General features: G+C 44.9%; 1 protein-coding gene across 3 annotated transcripts in view; it reads left to right on the plus strand.

Annotated features, from left to right (window-relative positions):
* Window positions 1-23443, plus strand: part of abcc9 (ATP-binding cassette, sub-family C (CFTR/MRP), member 9) — a 204227-nt gene that overhangs the window by 54239 nt on the left and 126545 nt on the right. For all 3 annotated transcript variants that reach the window (XM_041202434.1, XM_041202436.1, XM_041202435.1), the window contains exons 9-13: window positions 1614-1769; window positions 6242-6376; window positions 7349-7511; window positions 8555-8595; window positions 11231-11373. In XM_041202434.1, the coding sequence (XP_041058368.1) occupies window positions 1614-1769; window positions 6242-6376; window positions 7349-7511; window positions 8555-8595; window positions 11231-11373 (638 nt within the window). The remainder of the gene's footprint in view (window positions 1-1613; window positions 1770-6241; window positions 6377-7348; window positions 7512-8554; window positions 8596-11230; window positions 11374-23443) is intronic.

Genomic DNA, 23443 nt, shown 5'->3' on the forward strand with positions numbered 1-23443 from the left:
ATATCTAGGTCCTAATTCTGGAATCCCTTCACTAAACCTCCCGTCTTCTTCACCCGATTTTCCTTCTTTAATGAATGAACTTGCAGCTCTATAGCTTTTTCCACAATCAAAGTCCTTGACAACCAATCAAGTATTTTTGAAGAATAGTCACTGTTATAATGTAAGCAAACCGCCAAATTGTGCACAGCAAGGTCCCACAAGCAACATTTTGATAATGACCACAATGTTTTAATGATGTTGGTTGAGGGATAAACACAGGCCAGGAGCTCATTAAAATCTATCTCGTTGACCAAGATTTTAGTCATCCTTCTTCATTCTTTGGCTTGGCATCCAACTTTGAGTGATTATACTCCTGTGAAAGGCCTTGGGACATTTTCCTATGTAGAAGGCATGGTGTAAATGCAATGCTATTATTATTCTTTAACGCCTGGCTAATTGTCAAAACATCACAGTTTCCTGCAGACTTGTATTTATGAACAAGCAGACTTTCTTCCACTTGATTTAATGGGTCCAAAACATTTTATCCTCCAATTTTGCTATGTTTTTCAGCGCGACATTGGCAAAAAATATGTGTTAACGCTGATTTTCAGCACAAAATATGAGGAAATTTCATGAATTAGTGACTTTCACCAGTTTTGCCCTACGTCTGAGTTTCCTTGATCTTTTGCACCGATTCAGTGAACCTTCACTGCAACTTTCTGACGCTCATTAACACTTCTGCACCCTTCATGCGAAAGACAAATTTGCTCAAGCTGCATTTACACCAGTCCTGAACAACCTGTAAATATATGCCCAATATTTTACATTCCTGGTGATTTGTTTTTAAATCTCTCCTCACTGAGATCTGCACTTTTTCTTCTGTATCTTTGAATACATTTTCGGGTTTCAGATAAAGCTGCTTCTAAAACTGAAAACCCAACCTCATTTTCAAATGATGTTTAATTCGCATGTATAAAAAATGACGTAAGGAATACAGTGTAAATTCTGCATTTTCTTTGGACACAGATTGCTTATGCTGATTGTGCTTGTTTGTCTCGGTTTTGACCTTACGAAGTATGCTCATGATATTGACAGGAAATGTTGATGCAAGCACTATCGGACAAGGTTGGCATAAGTTTTGGTGTAACTTGCCAATCAAACTGTTTGAGGGAATTCCTGGCCTCTAAATTAAAATGGATCATTGTCATATTCAGGACGGCCACTTTCAACATTGAATCATGGAAAATTTACAACACAGGAAACCATTCAGCCCATCATATCTTTGTCAGAAAATTTGCCTCATCTCAGATGGGACTTAAACTGACAATACCTGGTTTAGGAGGCCACTGGGACAATTTGTTATATTGGGTGGGATTTTCCGGTCCCACCAGCAGCAGGCATTGTCACGGGTGGGACGGGGAAACTATTGACTTTTGGCCACTCTCCAAATTTTCCTGTCCATCTTGCAACAATGGCCGACGTTGGTAGGACTGGAAAATCCCAGTCATTTTTATTAAATTTAAATTTTTTTCCCCTTGGTTCCACCTGAATTGATCATTTCTCCTCACCATTTATGAAATCTGCCTGTTCTCACTCACTGAAAGTAATCTTTTGTTACGCTCTGTCTTCTTTAGGCTATGATCTACAACAAGATTCTCCGTCTATCCGCCTCCAATATGTCAATGGGAGAGGTGACCTTGGGCCAAATTAATAACCTTGTTGCCATAGAAGCAAACCAGTTGATGTGGTTCCTATTCCTCTGTCCTAATCTGTGGGCCATGCCAGTCCAGGTAAAGCTTTCAAGTCAAATCTTACTAAAAGCCCCGAAATGTCAAACAGGTAATCTGTACTACAAATGGAAAGGCTACTTTTGAAAGTCAGATAGAGTCTGACTGTACCTTGTTCAGTAGAAAGCAGGTTGCTTTATGAAACGAACGTAATAAACTTGTATACCGAGTCATTTAGCTTGCTTAAGAGAATGTCCTGGACTGAATTGTGTTCTCTGTGTTGGCACAAACATGTTGCAGACCTTATTTTTTTTTTGGAAACTTATTGGACGACTGAAGGCTGTACTTTGAGCAGTCAATTAAATCCACATTAATTCAGTTCCCAGTTATGTTTTTGCATTGGCACATGACTTATGTCTGCACCTCTCGCTTTCTGTGATGCAAGATGATTAATCTCACAGAACAACATTGAATCTTTATTTGGGGTAAAATTTTATGCTTCGTCCTGAAGAATGAAGGAAAACAAAGACTGAAAAGCCTCCTTTTGGGCCGTCAAGCCAGTTCCTTCAACAGGCCCTAGACTCTGCTGTGTCTAATCCCCTGAGGGATGATTCTGTGTAACTCTTAGTCAGGTAGATCTTCAGAAGCCTTTCCCATATCTCCATTATTCACCACCTAAGTTATAACTGGCAAGACGTGGGGCATGTGGAAACCCTGGGGATTCAAAACAGTGTCCCTTAGTAGGCATTGGGCACAGCATTCAAACTCTATCCACCTCTCCTTTATGATACAATACAAGCGTCATGGACCTTTACACACAGGAAAATGAACAGCAGTCTCTGGGAGTCATCCAGACTTTTCCAGACCCAGCTTTGCACATGAACATTTCCCCCATTAGCTCCTCAATATTCATTTACAATAGTGTTGTGAATTAATCTTTGCATTGCCTCAGAGATAGTCTCACCCTACCCCTACCCTCTTGGGTTATGTAGGAGTTGATGCCTAGACTTTTGTTTATGGTAGGGATTGCTTCAATGTATGGAGGTTGCCATTTGAAAGTATATAATGCTGACTCCTTTTATTTTACAATCAAGGTGCAGTGACCATGTTTTCAGCAGCATGTTCCCAACCTGTCTTTGTCCCAGGCTTCCACTGAGGTGGGCAGCCAATTTAAATAATTAAGGCTCTAATTAGGGGTGATTTTTTTTAAGCTCGCCTGCAATTTATAGGCAGCAGAACAGCACCCTCCCCTCCCCACCCCTGGTGTGGGGAGGCTGACTGCTCAATGGAGGCAGCAGGAGGAGGGGTTATCAGAGCCAAAGGCTCCATGATCCATTGACAGAGCCACAAAGAGGAAAGGTTGCCCCTGCTGTTTTTTTTTCACTTGTGCTTGTTAACCCCTGCATTTATTGCCCATCCATAATTGCCCTGTTTCAGACAGCATTTTTAAGAGTCAACCACATTGCTGTGGGACTGGAGTCATATGTAGGCCAGACCAGGTAAGGATGGTAGATTTCCTTCCCTAAAGGACATTAGTGAACCAGATGGGTTTCTTTTAATGACAATCGACAATGATTTCATGGTCACCAGCAGACTTTTAATTCCAGGTTTTTATTGAATTCAAATTTCATCATCTGCCATGGTGGGATTTGAACCTGGGTCCCCAGAGCATTACTCTGTGTTTCTGGAATACTCATCCAGTGACAATACTACTATGCCACTGCCTCACTCTCCAATGAGTCCCCCGTCCCCGGGTTCTTTCCCCTTCATTTTGTGGGTCTCGCTGCCTCCCTACTCCACCCCTCCTCCACATCGCACCCCCCCCAAAATAGTAAATAAAAAATAAAAACAAATTTTAAAAAATAGATTAAAAAAGGGGTGAAGATAGAGGAGAAAGTTCATGGTCTGAAATTGTTGAACTCAATATTAAGTCTGGAAGGCTGTAACGTGCCTAGTCGGAAGATGATGTGCTGTTCCTCCAGTTTGCGTTGGGCTTCACTGGAACATTGCAGCAGGCCAAGGACGGACATGTGGGCATGAGAGCAGGGTGGTGTGTTGAAATGGCAAGCGACAGGGAGGTCTGGGTCATGCTTGCAGACAGACCAAAGGTGTTCCGCAAAGCAGTCACCCTCAGTCTGTGTTTGGCTTTACCTAGTTTTAGAGCCAAAACCAATTTCACTCTAAAATACACGGATTCAACTACTGAAATGTAGTGCGGTGGTAATGTTGCTGGGCTAATAATCCAATATACCATGGACTGGATTTTCGCTTCCAAAGCAGGTGCACAGAGCCAGAGGCGGCCATAGGGACTACCGAGTGCTGAGGTAGGCTGCTTGAAAGTCCTACTTCAGTTCTCTGGTCCTTTGTTCTGTTGTTTTGACTGCTCCCACCCTTGTCCATAAATGCTAACTCATGCCAACCCATGCCCCCCCCATCCCCATGTCCCTTTATAGCCTCTATGCCAACTTAATGCCATCATCCCAACCTACAACCCCCACTCATTTCATTGTCCCTTATAGCCCCTATACCAACTTAGTGCCAACTCATTCCTCCCACCCACCACCCTTTGCTCTTACAACCTCCATGCCAACTCACCCAGTATGTACCATGGGCAAATCTCAAGAGCCATGCTGAAATGAAATAAAGTCAGGAGGTGGCTTTTGCCCACTGAATAGTCACCTGTGGAACAGGGTGAGCTGAACAATGATCTGTCGAATTCATTCAACTGAGCATTGGACCGGTTTCTGTCTGGATGGTTCACCTTGTACAAGAGGTAGGTACTGCATAATATTAAGAAGGGCCGGTTGTGGAGGGATGTGGGGGGTTGGGGGGGGTGGGGGGGGGTGGGGGTGTGCTCATTCCTACAGGAAAATCAAGTTGTTTCTATTACCAACAGTGGATCTTGAAAGTATTCCCACTATTCTTTCCTTAGTTTTCAATAGGATTGTTCATTATCCAAAGTGTGTTGCAGAAAGGGGTAGCTTATGGAGAGGAACAGTGACCAGTGGGTTTTTCACCTTGCTAATAACTGCAGTCCATTCATAACAGATGGGCATAGCCCCTTAGATGTCAACAGAGCAATCAGAGATAGTGACTCATGTCTCCACTCACCAGGCAGCTGTTCCGAATCAGAGGCAGAAATGCTACCACTGATCTTAGACTGAGGCTTGAAGTTTTGCAAAGCCAGAATGGCCTCCTGCCTTAGTCAAATTGGCACCGAAGTCTCAATTCCAAAAGACTCACCCTCGAACCCAGTACCCACCATTTTTGCTGGAGGAGAATGGGGATGCATTGTAATTTGCACACCCATGCTCATAGACATGTGCAGCTGCCTTCAAGCAGATGCAATTTCAAAACAAAGATGTCCAAAATATGACTAATTTGAAGAAAAGGTCTAAATCTGCCAGAGTTATTTGGAGAGGTGGGGTGCCCTTTTGGAGAGATCCAGGGACCTCTTTGGGTGAGCTAGGGTGCTCTTTGGGAAAAGTAAGGTATCCTTTGGGAAAGTTGGGGTGTCCTTTAGGTTTGATTGACAGTTCCAAATGGTTATAAAGCCTTTGATGTGGGACTATGAATACAAATGTCTGTTTTATAAGGGATTAAGTACTTGAAAGAATTTAAATGTATCAAATGGATATTTATGAATGAGAGTTTTTTTTAAAAAATTGAAGTCCGCAGTAGACACTTAGAACCTTATTTTATTTCATCTCACTATGGCTGCTGAGGTGTGCCCATGGTGGATACTGGATGAGTTAGCATGGAGGGTCATAGAGCCATAGAGTTATACAGCACAGAAACAGGCCCTTCAGCCCATTGTGTCTGTACTGGCCATCAAGCAGCTATCTATTCTAATTCTATGGTGTAAGGGATAAGTGTGGTGGGTCATGTGTTGACATGAGTTGTCACTAAGTTGGCACAGGGGTTATAAGGAACCATAGGAGTAGGTAGAGGGGACTGGTTTGGAAAGAGGGTATGAGAGGCCATGGAAGTGGCTAGAGGGGCGTATATTGGCATGGAAGGTATGAGGGACCATAGGGGTGGGCAGAGGGGAATAGGCTAGCATAGGGGGTATGATGGGCTATCAAGGTCATGAGGTGGCATGAGTTGGCATAGATGGGGCAAGGAGAGTGTATGGGGGTGAGGGGGTTTGAGGGGTGAAGGCTAGAGAACTTTTTGTTTGTTTTCTTGTTTTACTTGTAACTGGAATAAAGACCTCAAGAACCAAGACTGGCCTTTTAAAAAGCCTGCCTTAGTACCCAGCAGCCCCTGTGGTTGCCTCCAACTTCTCCTGGGGATGGCGGGCCAGATCCAGTTAGCACTGGGCTCCAGTTAGCACCCATGCCCTGGAACGAAAATCTGAATATTTGGGGCACTTTCTCCCATGTCGGGTTTGTGGAGTAGGGAATTTTCCTGACCCTGCACTCCTGACTTGGGAATGAAAGTTTAGCCCTGACTCTCCGAAACCTTAATGTTTCAGTCAATATTGTTCCCTTGATTACTGTCCTACAATGTGAGTTCTTTGTTCTTAATCACAGATTATCATGGGCGTGATCTTGTTATATCATATGCTGGGAATCAGTGCTCTGATTGGTGCGTCTGTCATAGCCCTACTTGCCCCTCTGCAGTATTTCATAGCGACTAAATTCACAGATGCACAGAAAAGTACTCTGGTAAGAACTGAGTGTTTCAAACAAGAAATCAACCCCAACTTCATGTAAGATACAATATGCTAGTTAAATCAAAGTCAATCTGTGGGTTTTGATTTACAAGTTGGTTTGTGCTCAAAGCAAGCAGAGCTATATACTTGCCAATTCAGGCATCCAGTTGACAGTTTAAAACACTCTCAGGTCAGGGATAGAACAGTACTGCTAAGTAAACACCAAATTGAGAATTCTTAAAGTCATTGGTCCTTTCCACAATCGGACCACAGAACTCCTCTTCAACCATTAAAACACAAATGTGTAGGAAAAGGCATGAAGAAATGGGCCCACAAAATGTTTCCACACTGCATTAATAATAGACCAAATTACGTTACAGTTTATTACTTTGGTGGGTGGTCCATATTTGGCTAGAAACATGAGTTGCATAGGCCTGTGCGTTAATCCAACCTCGCCACATATACTCTGCTCCAATATTCGCCTTATCCCCAACCTCAAATGCGAACTTGATCTCAGAGGCCAGGGTGTAGCTGAAAGGTCTGCACACTCTCATTTCCTGCCCTGCCACACTCTCAGCACCTGCCTTGATGCACTCGTTCCTGCTACATTTACAGCTCTAGCTCGGATGCACTCCACACTCCTGACTGATTGTTAGTTACAAGACCTGTGCAGCCAGGGGTCAGACTTGAACCTAGAGTTCTCTGAGGTCATGCTAGTGACCTAGGGGGTTGAAAACATTGGGGAAATGGGTGTTCCCTTCAGAGAGGAATTCACTTTAGCTTTGCTGCACTGCTGGAAATCTTTCAAAGAAAATCTACTCTTTATTGCACATTAGGGTAAACAGAGTGTTCTCATTTAAAATTAACTGCTACTTTTTATGCATTATTACATTTTTTGGTGAATATGCTTACTAGTAGTTAGCGTAGAGTTTCACAGCTCAGAACTGACTACTTTTTTAGCACTGTGTTTCTAACCCTTTCATAGGACTACTCTACAGAAAGACTGAAGAATACCAATGAAATCTTAAAGGGGATCAAACTTTTGAAACTTTACGCCTGGGAGCACATTTTCTGTAACAACGTGGATAAGACTAGAATGCAGGAGTTAACCAGTCTCAAGAGTTTTGCACTTTACACATCCTTATCCAGTATGTATTGACCAGAATTAACATGTTGTCTTAGTGATAATTAAAATAATTCCTATATTTTTGGAAAACAAAGTTGGTGCGGAGTTTCCTCTTTCCTACAATGGTGATGGATCTTCTGCAGGTTGGGATTATCACTGACCTTATCATTTCTCAGGATCTGTAATTCAGACCAGCATTGAATCCTATGACATCATTGGTGGTTACCTTTACTATGTTAACATCACAACATTAAAGGTGTTACATTACTGCAAGTTGTCTTTGTTACCTGTCTTGCATGGAGAGGAGGGTGAACTTGATGTCAACAGTTGGACCTGGCAAATTGATCTCTTTAAAATTTAGTGCCCTACATCCCAAGCCACATTGCAGTTGGAAAGACAATGGCATTCTTTGCACCAATAGGCTGCAATTTAATTAAAATATGATGTGCTCCTGTCATTTGCATTTAATTTAAAGTAGATGTTAGATGTGGCTCAGTAGTTGCACTCGTGCCTCTGAGTCAGATAGTTGTGCATTCAAGCCCCAATTCAGAGAGAGTGCAAAACCCAGGCTATTTCTGAGGTTGGTGCCATCATTTGGACGAGACGTTCAACCATGGCCCTGTCTGCTCTCACAGGCAGATATAAATATCCAGTGGCACGATTTCAAAGGAGAACAGGGGAGATCTCCCTAGGCTCCAGGCCAGCAATTATTCTTCAGCTAATAACGGAAGCAGATTATTTCACCATTTAGCTCATTGCAGTTTGTGGGAACTTGCTCCTATACTACAGCAATGCAAAAAGTGCTTCATTGGCTGTAAAGTGCTTTGGAGATTCTGAGGTCCTGAAAGGCGTCATATAAATGCAGGTCCTTTTGTTAATAATATGCCCACCTATATGTGGGCAAACCTATAATCTGGTCAGTCATTTTTCCAGGCAACCCTGTTGGAATGGCTCCTCTTCCCAACCAGGAGAGAGAATTTTGCTCCTTAGTGTATAAGTTACATTGATGATTCCGATCGCTACTTGATAGCCTTTCACTCTGCTTTTCTCTCTTTATTTTTCCAGTATTTATGAATGCAGCGATACCAATAGCAGCAGTATTGGCGGTAAGAACACATTTCAACAAAACTTGGCAGCTCCCTCTTCTCCTTTACTGAACTAGATTAAGACTTGTCATAAGAGCTTTTTCATGTAAACTTCTGAACACTGATCGGCCGGAAGTTTACATTTTAGAATGGCTGTTGTAACAATTTAACATCAAACTGCTCAACTGTTGCTTGATCGGCAGTTGAAGTATAAACGTAACTCCTGGTGGCAAACATGAGCTTAGAGTTGTCAGGCTATAAAATGGCATATTCACAGCACAAACAATGCAAATACTTTGCAGTTAGCTTTATTTCTATGCTGATTATCTATGCAATGTTTCTTCATCGTGAAATACTACTAGGGATGCAAAAAGAACTATTTTACTGGCGTGAGGGAGAAATTCAGCAAAGTGGGTAAAATAAGCCAAATTTTGGCTACAGGTCTCATTTAAATGATGCTGACCCCTGTTGGGCTAAGGCCTGATTGAAATTGAACCTCGGGCCTCAGTTGGATTAGTTGAGCGAGCCGCAGTTGGCATACGACTGCGTTGATGCAGTTTGACTAGGCCTTGCCAAATTCAAGCCTGCTCCGACACTGAACTGACCTACAATTATTGGGAATGGGGTCGGGGTGGGTGATGGATGTGAAGTTGAATGGGGGCTGGTCTTGGATGGCAGTGGCTCACAGTGGTTTTGCGGAATGATATGGGCGCCTTGCCCAATTAGAATTCACCAGCTTCCCAAATTGGCCACAGGCCTGTTTACAGTGAAGGTGGAGCATGGGAAACAGTGGCCCAAAATTGGTTGTTGCAAGATTGGTTTTTGGCTCGAAAAACAGGCTCAACAATTATGAATTCTACCCTGCCAGCAGTAGCTTCAGTTGTGACTTAACGAACAGGGGAGCAAGTGGCCAAATTATAACTCATGAATGACGAAGACTCACAAGTGGAGATATTTAACTTTGTGATAACCTATTATATTTACCAGCACCAGTAATATTTTATGTGTAGCCAAGCTCTGGTGTGTTATTATTGGGGTATAAAGTCTACTTGGATGGTGGCGATTACAAATTGACCATCCGATTTGCATTCCGACCAATTTTAATTTCTGTTAACTGCAATGGCAAAAAATTGAGGCTAGTTTAAAACAAAGCTATTGCCCACATAACATTATTACCCCAAGCTGAATTTATACCATGTTGTTTCTTCTTCTCTCCATCACTGCAATCAAGCCAGTTTTAATAAAAATATAATGCCAGCAATTGTTCATCAAGTCAATCTTTCTCATAGATATGTTTGTCAAAACCCATGGTTCTCCATGGCATAGGAATTGTTAGATGATAAAAAGAGCAAGATCCATCCACCATCATGCTAGTCAGAGCGTACACTTAGACTTAGACTTAGTTCCTCCATTCCCATGGGCAGAAAGACTCCTCCACAGGCCCCGTTCCAGCGTAATTGCTTTCGCTGCAGCCCAGGTGGTGTCCTGCTCTTGAAGGTCATCCATAATGTACTTTTCCAGGTCTTCTTTGGCTGTCCCTATCTTCTTCAGAGCCTACAATGATAATAGAATTGTTGACTTATAATCTCTGACAATGAGGTAAATCTTGACTTTGTGTGATAATGTAAAAAATGATAACAAATCAATAGCCTCTTTTACATTGCCCCTGATTTTTATTTCTGTTGCTATCATCCATTTTACAAAGTCCGAGATCTACCCCAAATAGTCTACAACAGACCCACAGATGGCATACAGAAAAAGCCAGTGGTGAAGAGCTTTGGGAACCATGAGACCACAGTCACCTTCTTCACCCCAAGCATGCTGCACTCACCACATGTCATGGACCAAATTACTCATATATTGTATCCCAAAATATTAAAGACTCAAACAATGCTGCACATTACCACGGAGTGTCCCCTCTACAGACTAAATGGTGGACTCATCGCCTTAAACTCAACAAATGAGGAGGCTATTGCTTGGCTTCGGGGATTTGCATTCACTAAATAAATAAATGAAATAATTTTCAAACAATTCTGAATTTCAATTCATGTAATGGACTCCAGGACTGCTGGACATTTTAATTTTCCTTTCACCCTTTGTCTTCTCCCATGTTACTTTACTGGGTGGAGCGTTATGCAAAAATGGAAGATCGCAACTTGGAAAAGAAACTTACAAAACTTGTCAAATGCCAACTCCAAGCACAACTGATTATGGATCAACACTGGTAAACCCCAATGGCTTGCGTTGCACTGTCGATGCACAGGAGCTAAGAGAACTTATTGATGGGACACGCTGTTCACTGAGGTCTACCAGTCAACACTGTTGTAATGTTACTGCTTTCAGTAATAAGTTGAGCTGAAGGGAAATTCTGAGAAATTTTTCTGAAATCTACAGTATGATTTTTTTGTAGTTTCATGATTATGTGGCAAAAAAGCAGCCAGCAAAGAGAAAAGCTGGACTGGGCTAGAAGCAAGAAAAATCTCCAAAAATAGATGCCATCCAGACAGTGGCAATTTAAGTGACTGCAATCAGCCAAAAGTGTTTCCTCTCTTTTTTGTTTGGAGAATGAGATTATTGTGTGCTGATTTATTGTGAGGTAGTGCGGAATATTACATTTGACATGATGAGTAATCAGGATTTTTCTGCTGCTCGACAGACCTTTATGGTTTATACCCACAACAACGAGAAGGAACTGTCCGCGGCTGTGGCCTTCACTTCACTGTCTCTGTTCAACATCTTGGTGACACCACTATTTCTACTCTCCACTGTGATCAGATTCACAGTCAAAGCCCTGGTCAGGTGCAGTAATCATTTATACTTTTCAATCCAGTATTTGTTTTCAGCTTGGAAGTTACAACAAATCTTTTCACTGATGATAATCCAATCTCATCTAACCTTGGAAGTTTAATGTCCTTCTTCCAGAACTGCTCAGGTGATACAAGAATAATGAAACTTATTTATTTGTAGCTATATTGTGTTTAACTATCTGAAAATGCTAACTGCAATTTTTAATGATGCGGAGAATGTTACAGAAAAAAGCCAATACCATAAATACCAGCTAACCCTTGTTACCATAGTAAGTTGATCACCACTGATGGCCATGCCTTCAACTGCCTAGGACCTAAGCTCTGGAATTTCCCCCATGAACCACTTCTCCTCTGCACCTCTCCTTTCTCCTTTATCTTATACCCACTTCTTTGACCAAGCTTTTGGATCGCCTCCCCTAATATCGCCTTCTGTGGCTCAGTCAAATTTTGTTTGTTTATGCTTCTGTGAATTGCCTTGGGATGTTTTATCACATTAAAGGTGCCATATAAATATAAGTTCCTGTTGAGTTCTGTTCTCCCTATTTAAGAGGCTTCAGTTACTTCATTTCTTCATACTTTGCCTTCCAATGCAGAGTACAATTCCTTTTCACCATTCCATCATGTTCCCATTAGACATCTTGTCTATCCACACAACACAACGCCTCTGTAGATAGGAGAACTTAAGGTAAACTATTCAACCTGCAAACAAGATTTGAGACAGATTGCTCAGCACAAGTTACTTAAGAATGCCCCGATCTGCTAATCAGGAAATACCTATGTGCCCATTTTTCCTGTCAGGACGCTGAAGAATTGGAAAAAGATGTTTCTCTATATTTGATGAGAAGCAGGAAACGATGTTGGGCGGAACCTTGTGTTCTGGAGATTAGGGGTAGAAAGTGCAGTAGCAGGCAGGAAAAAGGATGTTCTACCCACTGCCCACAATGGCAGCATCACATGCCATATCGTCCCAATCCTGCCTCATTAATCATGCATTCCCGGGAAACACACCGTTTTGATGGCGGGTGGGCTCCGATTCGCCCGCCACAACCTCACCTCACCACTTCCTCACTCCATGCACCACGTTATAATTGCAGCCGTGTACACTCCTCTCAGTGCTTCCAGCCCAGGACTGCTGCACAGAAGACATGGCCCCAAAAGGCAAGAAGACTTCAGCCCCCTGGTTTAGTGATGCGTCCTTCAAGTGTCTTTTGGACAACTGTGATATCCTCTACCTCCACTCTGGCTGCAGGAGGTCCAGCAATCTCATCACTCCAGCTTGGGAGGTGATGGCAGTGGTGATCAGTGCTAATGCTGCACAGAAGAGGTTGGCTGTCCAGTGCAGATAGAAGATGAATGATCTCATCCATGCTGCCAGGGTAAGACAACCATCTGATCACTCTAAACTCATCACACTCAAGCCCATCACACATTCACTGGCATCTCACTCACTGCCAGCTCAAGGAACATCACCACCCATTCTCACACACACTCTCGCATCTCCATCTGGCCTCATTTCCTCTGGATACTGCCTCCTCAGCCCTCACCATCTTGAGGCCACTTGCACAGATCAACATGTGACCCCCCACACACACCCTGGGATACCATCTTCCCCAGTACAGTCCTCACCCTGCAGCCTCCTCCCTTGCCTGAGGCCACTTCACCCTCTTCCCCAAGCAAACCCTAGCCCTGCAGCTGTTGAAAAGCCACCCAACCCACGGCTGGTCTGGTGGGCAAAGACCTGCCTATGAGACCCCCTAAAAGTGATATGATGCTGCCCGCGAAGCCTGGCGAGTGCTGCCGAAGCAAGGTAGGCAAACAAACCTCGAAGTCCCGAGTGAAGTGCAGCCTGCCAGGTGCACGTCACTTATGTACAGTTGTGAAACATGTCAGCGTGCGATCCAGCATAGGGGGATGATTCTGACGGACTGGCCTTATAATGATATGCAGATGTATTACAATGAGGTTCCCGACGTCTGACAGTGGGAAATGCGGCAACGTGAATGGACAGTATTACAGGCCGATCAGACAATTGTAAACTGATTTAACAACGTTGTGAAACCAATTTTTGGCCTTACTGTCCACTCACGTCGCTGAACACGTCCTACGGCAGTGGACACGGAAAGTTCCACACTAATCCAGTGGTGGGACTGGAAGTCAGACTGACTTCTGCTGCAGGACACGAAATCTTGCGCTGTTCAGCTCATAAACTATGCTTCCGAGAGGAGCATGGCAAACCTCATGGTGGAGCAGGCAGGAAGTGGCCGGCCCCGCCGTTTAATGAGCACCCAGACAGTGATTTGCTCATTGCAGGCGAGGAGCATCATTCTCTCTTCCTTCCCTGGACAATCCGCCCCCAACCTTTCCCTGGACACACTCTCCTACCGCAGCGCCCCCCCCCACCGTCCCCCTTTCCCAGACACACTTCTCCCTCTTCCCCAGACAGTCTCTCCATCCCAACTTCCCCGCTTAGCATGCCTCCCATGCTCAGCCTTGACATAGCTTCTGCTACGAGCACCTGATATGACTGAGGCTCTTGAGCGGTCCCCAAGAAGGTAAAAGCAGCATCTACTGACCTCAAAGTAATGGAAGAAGTGATGCTCGCCAGGTGCACACCAGTTATGTACTGTTGTAAAACTGAACATCTTAAAATATCGCTGGTGGAGAACTTAATTTGGAAGGGAAATCAATTCCAGGGAAGTGGCCTCTTATAAAATCATCATTTTTTAATAAAGTAATCAGGATGATATAGACGTATATTTTTTTCCCTTCATGTCTTCTGGGCATGACGCTACCTACCAGACCAACGGTAAGGCAGGGGTGGCTTTTAATGGGCTGCGGGGTTGGGGCTAAGACCGTGGAGGATTGCACTCAGACACATGGTGGGGGGGTGCTGCGGATATCATCTTCAGCACCAGGATGAGGAGAGAGTATGTTACAGAATGGCATGAGCCATTTGGGGCCACAATGGGAGGATGGCTGAATGAAGAATCACCTCAGTTTACATTGTTGAGCTTGCAAAGACTGCCCTTTTCCCAGCCTAGACAGAGAGAGGACATGTCAGTCCAGTCTCCGCCGTACTCAGTAAGTTGCACGCAGGAAATTGTCGTAACCTCACGCACCTCAATCTGTGGGATTTCTGGCATCATACTGGGCTGCAGATGGCACACTCAGTCAGGGGAGGTGTGGGGCAGAGGATATATGTTTAACTATACAAGTGGCCTTAAGATGGAGAGGGGTGAGGTCTTCATGGGGCAAAGGCACATCCACCTCAAAATGTTTAGGGGCTTACAAATGGATATCCACCACAATTATGATGGGATCAAAGAATACAGGGGGAGGATTGAGAAGTCTTTGAGGGAGCGAAACCTGAACATTGAACTCCTCCAGGACGATGGGAAGAGTTTCCACATTCACACAGGGAGAGTCCAACTGGTCTGGCAGAGAGCTCAGCCCCACCATCTTCCAACCTGCAGATGGCACATTACAAAATTAAAATGCGGGTATACTCTTCTGGTGAGGGCTCTGAAGGCTGATTGGAGGGCTGATGCATACACTTGGAGGGGCAGGGGGGGTGGTAGTGGGGGCTGATTAAAGAGGTACCCAACTGAACTGTGCATCCCCAAATGAGGAGAGGGGGCACAGCTGAGACATGTTACGAACCTTTCAATGACAATGCAGGGAATTAGGAAAGTGAAGCAATGATGTGCATTCAAGTGAGACTAATCCTGCAAAGTGACACTAATCGGTCTCCTTGATTTAACCCTTTGTTCAGAGCGTGGAGATTCCCTAGAGCGATAACAAACTCCTGAGCAATTGAGCGACTGGACAAGTTTCAGATGCACGTTAGAACTGTGGCATTGGCAGCTTCACAGAAGAGAAGCCTCAAGCCCCCCCTCAAATAATTTCAGTTCCTGACTAAACATTTTCCCTCATGTTTATCCTAAAGAGTGTGATATTAGAGTGCAGTGATTGAGGATCCCAGCGCCTTGGCTGGAAGCAGCACATCCAAATGCCTGGCCAAAGCAATCTTGTAGCAGTCAGTCATGTAAAGGGGACTGGGAGTTAGGAGCACCTTGATGCGCATCCTGCTCTGGCCTGGATTTTTGGGGCGATTAGTTTCTGACACTGGACAAAGGCCTTGAACTCACATTCACTAATGAGTCATTGACAGAAAGAGGATCTATGGAGACTAATGCTGACTCTTGTCTGTTTCACATTGATGCTGCAGAGAGGAAACCATCAGGAAGATTGGATTTATTGCTGCTGCATATTCACATACATGCAGGAGAGAAGAAGGAGAAAATTGCAAAGGAGGTGCCTGGCTTGCTGAAGGAAGGAACAAAACCCTCAAGAACAAAGGACAGCAGGGCCCCCTCCAGACAGGAAGGATGAGGCTCACAGAAACATTGTGTGTAGGCCGAGGGTGTACAGAACTCGCATGTCTTATCTGCAGATGAGTGAGAGTGTCGCTGATGCCTCCGCATGTCCAGGGACCTAGTGAATTGCATTTGCCATATTCTCCAGGAATTGGTGCCATGGGGACTGGGAGGGTATCCATTGCCAATGGCTCTGAAAGTAACGATCATACTGAACTTCTACACCAGTGACTCCATCCAGGGCTCCAATAGGGACCTCTGCGGGTTCTCTCAAATGCCCACACACAAATGCATACATGAGATCACAGACGCCCTTTTTGCCAAGGCCCCCAATTAGGTCAACTTCAACAGAGATCAAGCAAGCAATGATGCCAGAGCATTGGGCTTTGCTGAGATTTTGGGTTTCCCACAGGTGCAGGGTGCCATCGACAGCACTCATGTGGCTATAAAAATCTCCCTGGCAACAGGCATTCCAACATGTAAACAGGAAAGAATTCCACTCGCTCAACGTATAGCTGGTCTGTGACCATAAAAAACTTATCTTGCAGGTTTGCACCAGATTCCCAGGAATCATCCATGACTCAGACATCTTGAGTACATCGCAGATCCTGGACATCTTCAAGGGACCACACAGGACCCAGGGCTGGCTCTTCAGTGATAAAGAATACCTGCAAAGGACATGGCCGGTGACAACTGTGCAGCAGCCATAAATTTCTGCCGAGGGAGGGTACAACAAAGCTCATGCCACTACCTGAACACTGGTGGAGCACACCATAGACATCTTAAAGATGTGATTCCGATGCCTGGACAGATCTGGCGAGGCACTCCAGTACACTCCCCAGGGGGTCTCACGGATCACTGTGGCATGCTGTATGCTGCACAACCTGACGCTGCAAAGGGTGGTGGACTTGCCAGATGCCGACATGGAGGAGCTGCACGTCCCCTCCGATGAGGAAGACATTGAAGGGAATGAGAGCATTGAGTTTGAGGAAGATGGGGATGCAAGGGAAGAGGCCATACCTCAGGCCAGACAAGGCAAGTATGTGAGTGAGGCCCTCATAGCCACCAGATTCCATGAGGAGGATGAGGGGTTGCAGTGAGTACCCTTTTGTACAAATGCCCTCCATCATGGGCCAACATGAACATCAGTGTTGCTATTCCTCTCACTTCAACATGAGAGTGAATAGTTATACATCAGGCTCACATTGTCCTGATCCTCTGAAGGATGATGAACCCTTGGCAGCATGAGTCTTTGCTGAGGTGAGGTGCTAACTGGAGGAGCGAGTCCCAGCATCAGATGTCAGAAGGTGCTGCCTCTTCAAGTGTCTGTCCAGCATCCCAGTTGCAGTGGCAGCCTACTGGGGCCAGGAGCTGTTCCACTATCCTCAGTGGGCTGGTAGCTGTCTGCCTTCAATCTGACAAAGCTCCTCAAGGAGATCCATCTGCAGCAACGAGACACAGCATTCTGTATAACCATGATAGTGAAACTACCCAGAAGGAAAAAACAGTTCGGACCAGTACTCTTATTTTCTAGTTTTTACTGGTGTTCCATTTTAAGGTATACAAGAGCAGTTTGGACCAGTATTTTTATTTCCCAGTTTTTACTTCTGGCTGACACTTGGGCCAAGGCATCCAAGGACATAATGCAGTTGTGCACTTAATCAGAGATGAATCAATCTTCTGCATCATCTCATCTATGTAGTGCGCTTCCAACTCACCACAACTCTTGGCTGTGTAAGATTGAGGCAGAGGCGTTCTCCAATCTCGTCTGCATTCTTGAAAGGTGAAGGTGTAGTGTACAAGGAGAGATGTGTTCACACATGGAGAGGGGTCATATACTGTGCAACTCCATGTCATCAACCTTCCTCTTCCTCTCTATCACAGTAACATCCAGCACTCTCACTTAGGGATGCTGACCTGCTTTTATCCTCACCTTACTATGCCTATGGACCACCTGAGGACAACAACATTCAACCACTTGCGTGCCAGACATTAAAATGCCTCCTCTTTAAGATACGTATTCTTCCCACATGGCTAGCCCTGGCCCTTGTGAACTCCAAAATGCTCAGACACCATGAAGCCATCAAGGTCAGGAGTCATTGCTAATAAAGAGCAGGCTTCAGTACATCCTCGCTCCTAACCCATTGCTCCCCTCAACATTGTCTAAAGCTACGATGTGCGCATCCAGGACCTGCTCAAAGGCTCTGTTGACTGCCAAGTATCACCATTTGCAATTTGCATCACTCGTCTCAGCGAGTGTTTAGGTGATGGGGCGCACAGCGCTGTATCCCAAATATTGTGAGCAGAGCCTTGTGGCCACAATCCAGACAATTACAGGATGAGAAATGATCAAGGTTGTAGGATTGAGCGCCAGGCAATAATGTGGCTGAGAGCAGCAGAGCTTCGGCACCTTTAGGTGGCAAGGTGCTCCTACTTATTGGCGAGCTTAGCAGATGTACACCCAAAGTTGGAAACGTGGTTGGCAAACAGGAGCACGCACGAGCTCTGAGTATAGGCTCATAGCATGAAAACCCTGTCAAGAGACAGAGAGCACATGGAGTTGCACAGTATATGACCCCGCTCCATGCGTGAACACATCTCTCCTTGTACACCACACCTTCACCTTTCAAGAATGCAGACAAGATTGGACAGCCAAGAGTTGTGGTGAGTTGGAAGTGCACTACATAGATGAGAGGCCCACGATAGCGACATCTGCAATAAGTGCGGGGAGGGACCATGGTATCACACCTGATTGACAGCAATGCAGCTCATCATAAAAAGGAGGCATACTCAAGAAGGGATGTGAAATAGGTGCGATTCTATTTACAGTTGTGAACGTTATATACATGCTGTGAACACCCATGCCATTGTGGTGTTCCTAAATCTTTTTAACTTTCCTAACGTCACCACTACATCTGGGTGCATCCCCGATATTCACAGTGGAGGTGAAGGCAGCCTGCTAACTACAATGCCCTATTGCCTGTGATTACCTTGGCAGGCATCCTCTGGAGGGTGAGGCCTGGTGGTGGCTCCTGCCTGCACTGGGTGTCCTGATGTGGGTCAGGTACACCCTCCTCGGCCTGTGGAGTTGGAGGAGATGTGGTCACAGGAAGAGGGGATTGGGATCAGCTGGATAGTCCCAGAGTCTCCTGGGAGAATGGCCCCGGTGTGTCAAGCTGCTGGTCCTCCTCCCTTTGGTGCCCAAAGGCCCCTGGCTGACTCCTTGAGAAAAAGGGGCAACTGGAGTGAGATCAAGATGCCCCACCTCCCCCACCCCCCTCTCACATAGCCACTGATGGATGCCACCAATGGCTACAGTGAAGAAGTACTGCTCCTGCAGCAGCGCAGGACCGAAGTCCTGGACCAAGGTCTCCATGGCATCGCCATCCTGCCAGTGTTGACCTTGGTGCATTGGCAAGCCGGCACTATCACCTCAGACTGAAGACGGGCAAATTCCTCCATCAACCATTGCAATCTGAGGAATGCAGTGGACATCTCTTCTTGATGTTTCTGTGATTGTCGCTGCAGCTCCATCAACTAATTTAGGACTGAGTCTGGAGGCTTGTCATCAGACTTGGACTCAGCAGATTCATGTCCTCCAACCGTCCTCCGAGTGCCGGCGACCTCGGTTGTCTCTGCTTCTGCCTGCTATGGACCAGATTGCTTGCTGTGCTCACCAGATTGCAACCTCGAGGCTGGTCTAGAACTAGGTCCCACCGAACTGTGTGTCTCTGCGCTGCTGGAGGGTGTGGGTGAGCGCTGCGATGGGACTTCAATGGTGCTGTCCTCAGCTTCCTCATCTGAGGTGTTGTCGGGACTCAAGTTAAGGGCTTGACTGGTTGGGGGCCTTGGGCACTTGGCAGAGATGCTTATGAAAGAAAGCAGAGATAATTAGTGCATGGCAGGCAACTCTAAAACAGGACAATGCACTCATAGTATGGTAGTTTGAGGAATGAGCTGGTGCAAGATCCTGATGTGGGTGTGTGCAGCTGACATCACCATCGCAGCAGACATGGCCTACGTCCCCTCCGGTCAGCTCAATGGCTCTGTTCTTGAAGCCAGTGAGGACCTTGAGTTCCAGCATTCCATCGCCAGTCTGGGAGCTCTCCCTGCGATTGTGTGTGAGGTTTTCCTGCATAAAGACAGATGGAGAGTATGAGCAGGACGCATGTCAGGGCAGATGGTAAGGATGCCTAGCATGTGCAGATGGTGAGTGGAGCCATGGAGGGGATGTAGATGCAAGCTTCAGAGGAAATTGAGCCTAGATGGAGATGTGAGAGTGTGTGTGAGAGAGTGAATGGTGATGTCCCTTGAGCTGGCAGTGTGTGAAATGCCAGTGAATGTGTGATGTGCTGGTGAGCATGTGACTTGAGAGGGATGAGATAGTTGATTTACCATAGCGGCACTGATGGGATCATTCACCCTCTTTCTGGACAGGATGCCCGGCCTCTCCTGTCCTACGTTGGCACTGACCACCACTGCCACCACCTGCCAAACTGGAGTGGTGAGGCTGGACGACCTACTCTGGCCATCATGGGGGTAGAGGACATCGTGGCTGGCCTCGAATGTGTCTAGCCAGTGAGGCGTGACTGAATTTTGGAGCAGCATATTTCTTCCCTTTGGGAGCCACGTCTTCTGTGGAGCAGTCCTGAGCTGCAGGCAATAAAAAAACTGTGCACAGGTGCCGTTTAAATATGGCGCACGGAGTGAGGAAGCGGTGAGCTCATGGAAGGGCAGGCAAATCAGTGGCTGCCTGCCTGTGACCCGGCGTGTTTCCCATGCGTACATAACTAATGCAGTGGGAAGCGGATGAGACCTCACAAAAACATGTGATTGCGGGCAGCGGGTAAAACGCCGTTTTTCATGCACTTACTGCACTGAGGAGAAAATCCCGCCCCTAGTCTAACATCTGGGTAACTACACAACTGACCCCCCAATCATCCCCTGATCCCCCAACTATCCCCGTTACCCACCGACTACCCGCTGACCCGACACTCCCAAACCCTCTGAGTACACCCCGACCACCCAACTACATCCCAACCACCTGACTAACCCCCAGCACATTGACTTCATATGGCCAATTTTATTACAATGAAAACATTTAAGCTTTCTTACATCCCTTCCACTCTTAGCACCTTCCTTCCTAGCCTGAGGTGAAATCTCCATAGAATCTTCAGCAGTTCCTTCTCTTCCTTGACTGCCAACCTTCCTCTCACCTTCCCATTTTCAATACTTCGCTGACTCAAAAGTGTTTGAAAAAAAGGTTTTGATTTATGGACCAACTCATAATCATCTGCTAACTCTGCTGTCTGCTTAGCAGTCTTAATCCTTTGTTCCCCCACATGGGTTCTTACTGCTGAAGGAAGTGAATCCTTAAATTCCTCCAAAATAATTACTTCTCTAAGGGCATCATTGGTTCCCTCTATTTTTACTGCCCTTATCCACCTGTCAAAATTACTTTGACTCTTTCACCCTCAATATAAGTCTGTCCTAGTTGTTTCCTCACATTTCAAAATTTCTGTCTATATACCTCTGGAACCAACACATAGGCACTCAGAATAGCCTTCTTCACAGCATCATATTCCCCAGATATTTCTTCTATATGCTTATACCTCATTAGCTCTACCCACCAACCTAGACTGTAATAGCAATGTCCAAGTTTCTCTTGGCCATTTCATCTATTCAGCTATCTTCTCAAAAGAGATAAAGAATGCTTTGGCATCTCTTTCTTCAAACTTTGGAAGAGCTTGTATGAATTTAAACATTGCCCCACTGATCTGGAAATAAGTCCTTTCTCACTTTTTTAAACTGCCAACTTTTTAAGCTGGAATTCTCTGTCCCTCTCTTTGCTCTTTCCTCCATTGCTAATTTCTTCAGTTTCAATTCCCTTTCTTGTTTTCTTTCTCTCTTCTGCCTTTCTGCCTGTTCCCTTTGAAGTGCTCCTTTCCTTTCCTTTTCTTCCAATTCAATCTTTTTCATTTGCTACTGAATTTGAGCCCATCACAATGACCCACTCTTTGGAGAACTCAGTCTCTCGGGTATTCTTTCCAATTTCAAATGCTGTGCTATAGTTTCAATTATGTCTGATTTTCTTACCCCTGCAGGCAATCCTAATTGTAACCTTTCTGCCAATTCCATTAACTTAGCTTTAGTTATTTTTTATAAACCAACCTAGGTTATAGCTTCAACTCCCAGACAAGTCTTAGTAACCACCACAGCCATACTGCAGTCTCCCACTTTAAAATCTCACAATACCACTCCTGGTTCAGTATATTCCTCACACTCATTATTTTTGAATTCACCAATTCCAAGCCAAACAAGGAATTATTCTTTTAATATCCTGCAAAGAGCCCCAAATGTTGTTATGGCACAGCTAATGGTAGATGTTGGGCTGCCCAAATCCCAGAGGGAAATTTGAAACATCTGCCAAAATGGTTTTTGTGATTTGTATAACACGAGGAGAAGCTCCGAAATCAGGAAATGATGTCCCTGACTACTTGTGATAATTTTATAGTAAACTTTTATTAAAAGAATAAAGCAAAAAAAAATTAAACACAATTATACTTAAACACAAGAATGGCTTCACATGGTAAACAGTACTTTAAAACAGTTTCACAAGACCTTAACTTAACTAGCCTCAGAGCTAACCTTCCCTTTTCTGATCAGCAACTATCCTGATAGATTTTAAAATCTATAGAATTCCAGTAATTTTTACCACACAGTGCCTACATTTCTTGGGGTGTCCTCTGAGGCTTACAGCAACTGGGTCTTCAGGTCTCGCCTTGTTCACATTGTCTTCTGGGAGTTCTGCCCAGCTATCCTGCTGTTTTCTGGGAGATTTAAGAGCTACCCTGCTGTCTCCTGGGAGATTTGACCAGCTGCCCTCACCAAGGCATCAGTATTTCCTTAAATGATGATCTCTCTATTGTCTCAACCAATCTTTTCAGAAATGCTTTCTTCCTAGAATTGATTAAACTTGTTTCATTACCCTAGCACTTAAATATTTTAAATAAACAAACTTACCCTATCTTTACCTTACTTACACCTTTTACAAACAGAATATACCTACTTTGAACTAAAACAGCTCAATTCAAAAACACTGCTATTATTGCTTTATGTAAAACTCTGATTGAAGTTCCTCTTGGTTCATTAACATATCAAAACCACTCCTTACTGTTGGTTTTAGACTCATGCAATAACTCTGGATCTTACTCCAATTACCCCAGCCACCTGTCTTCCAGTACATAAGAAAAATGACAGTGATATTAGCAGATGAAAAATATTACAATTTCTTGTTTTCTTGACACTCATCCATTCACTCACTCAATCACCCATTCACTCCTTCATGCATTCACTAACATTCAAACTGGACATTTAAACTTATCATACATCAGCTAGTGCCATAAAAAGGAGGCGTATCCTACCTTTCCCCAATCTACTCCACTCCGATGGAGTTCCCCAAGGGATACTGCACTGCACATTCCTGTGGAAGCCAGCCTCAGAAGGCCCCGGTAGAAATGCGCAGCGACCTCGAGTCAGGGGAATTTGAGTGCAGGGCAATCCAGTGATCATTGCCACCGCTCAGAAGATTTGGGCCATTGTGTATGGTGTCGTGCACTTTGTAGAACTGATACTGAAAAGGAGAAGTTTGCAAGTGGATTCTTAGAGCTCTGACATCCCAACAAG

The sequence above is a fragment of the Carcharodon carcharias genome, chromosome 13 (assembly GCF_017639515.1).
Source record: "Carcharodon carcharias isolate sCarCar2 chromosome 13, sCarCar2.pri, whole genome shotgun sequence".
Lineage (NCBI taxonomy): Eukaryota > Metazoa > Chordata > Chondrichthyes > Lamniformes > Lamnidae > Carcharodon > Carcharodon carcharias.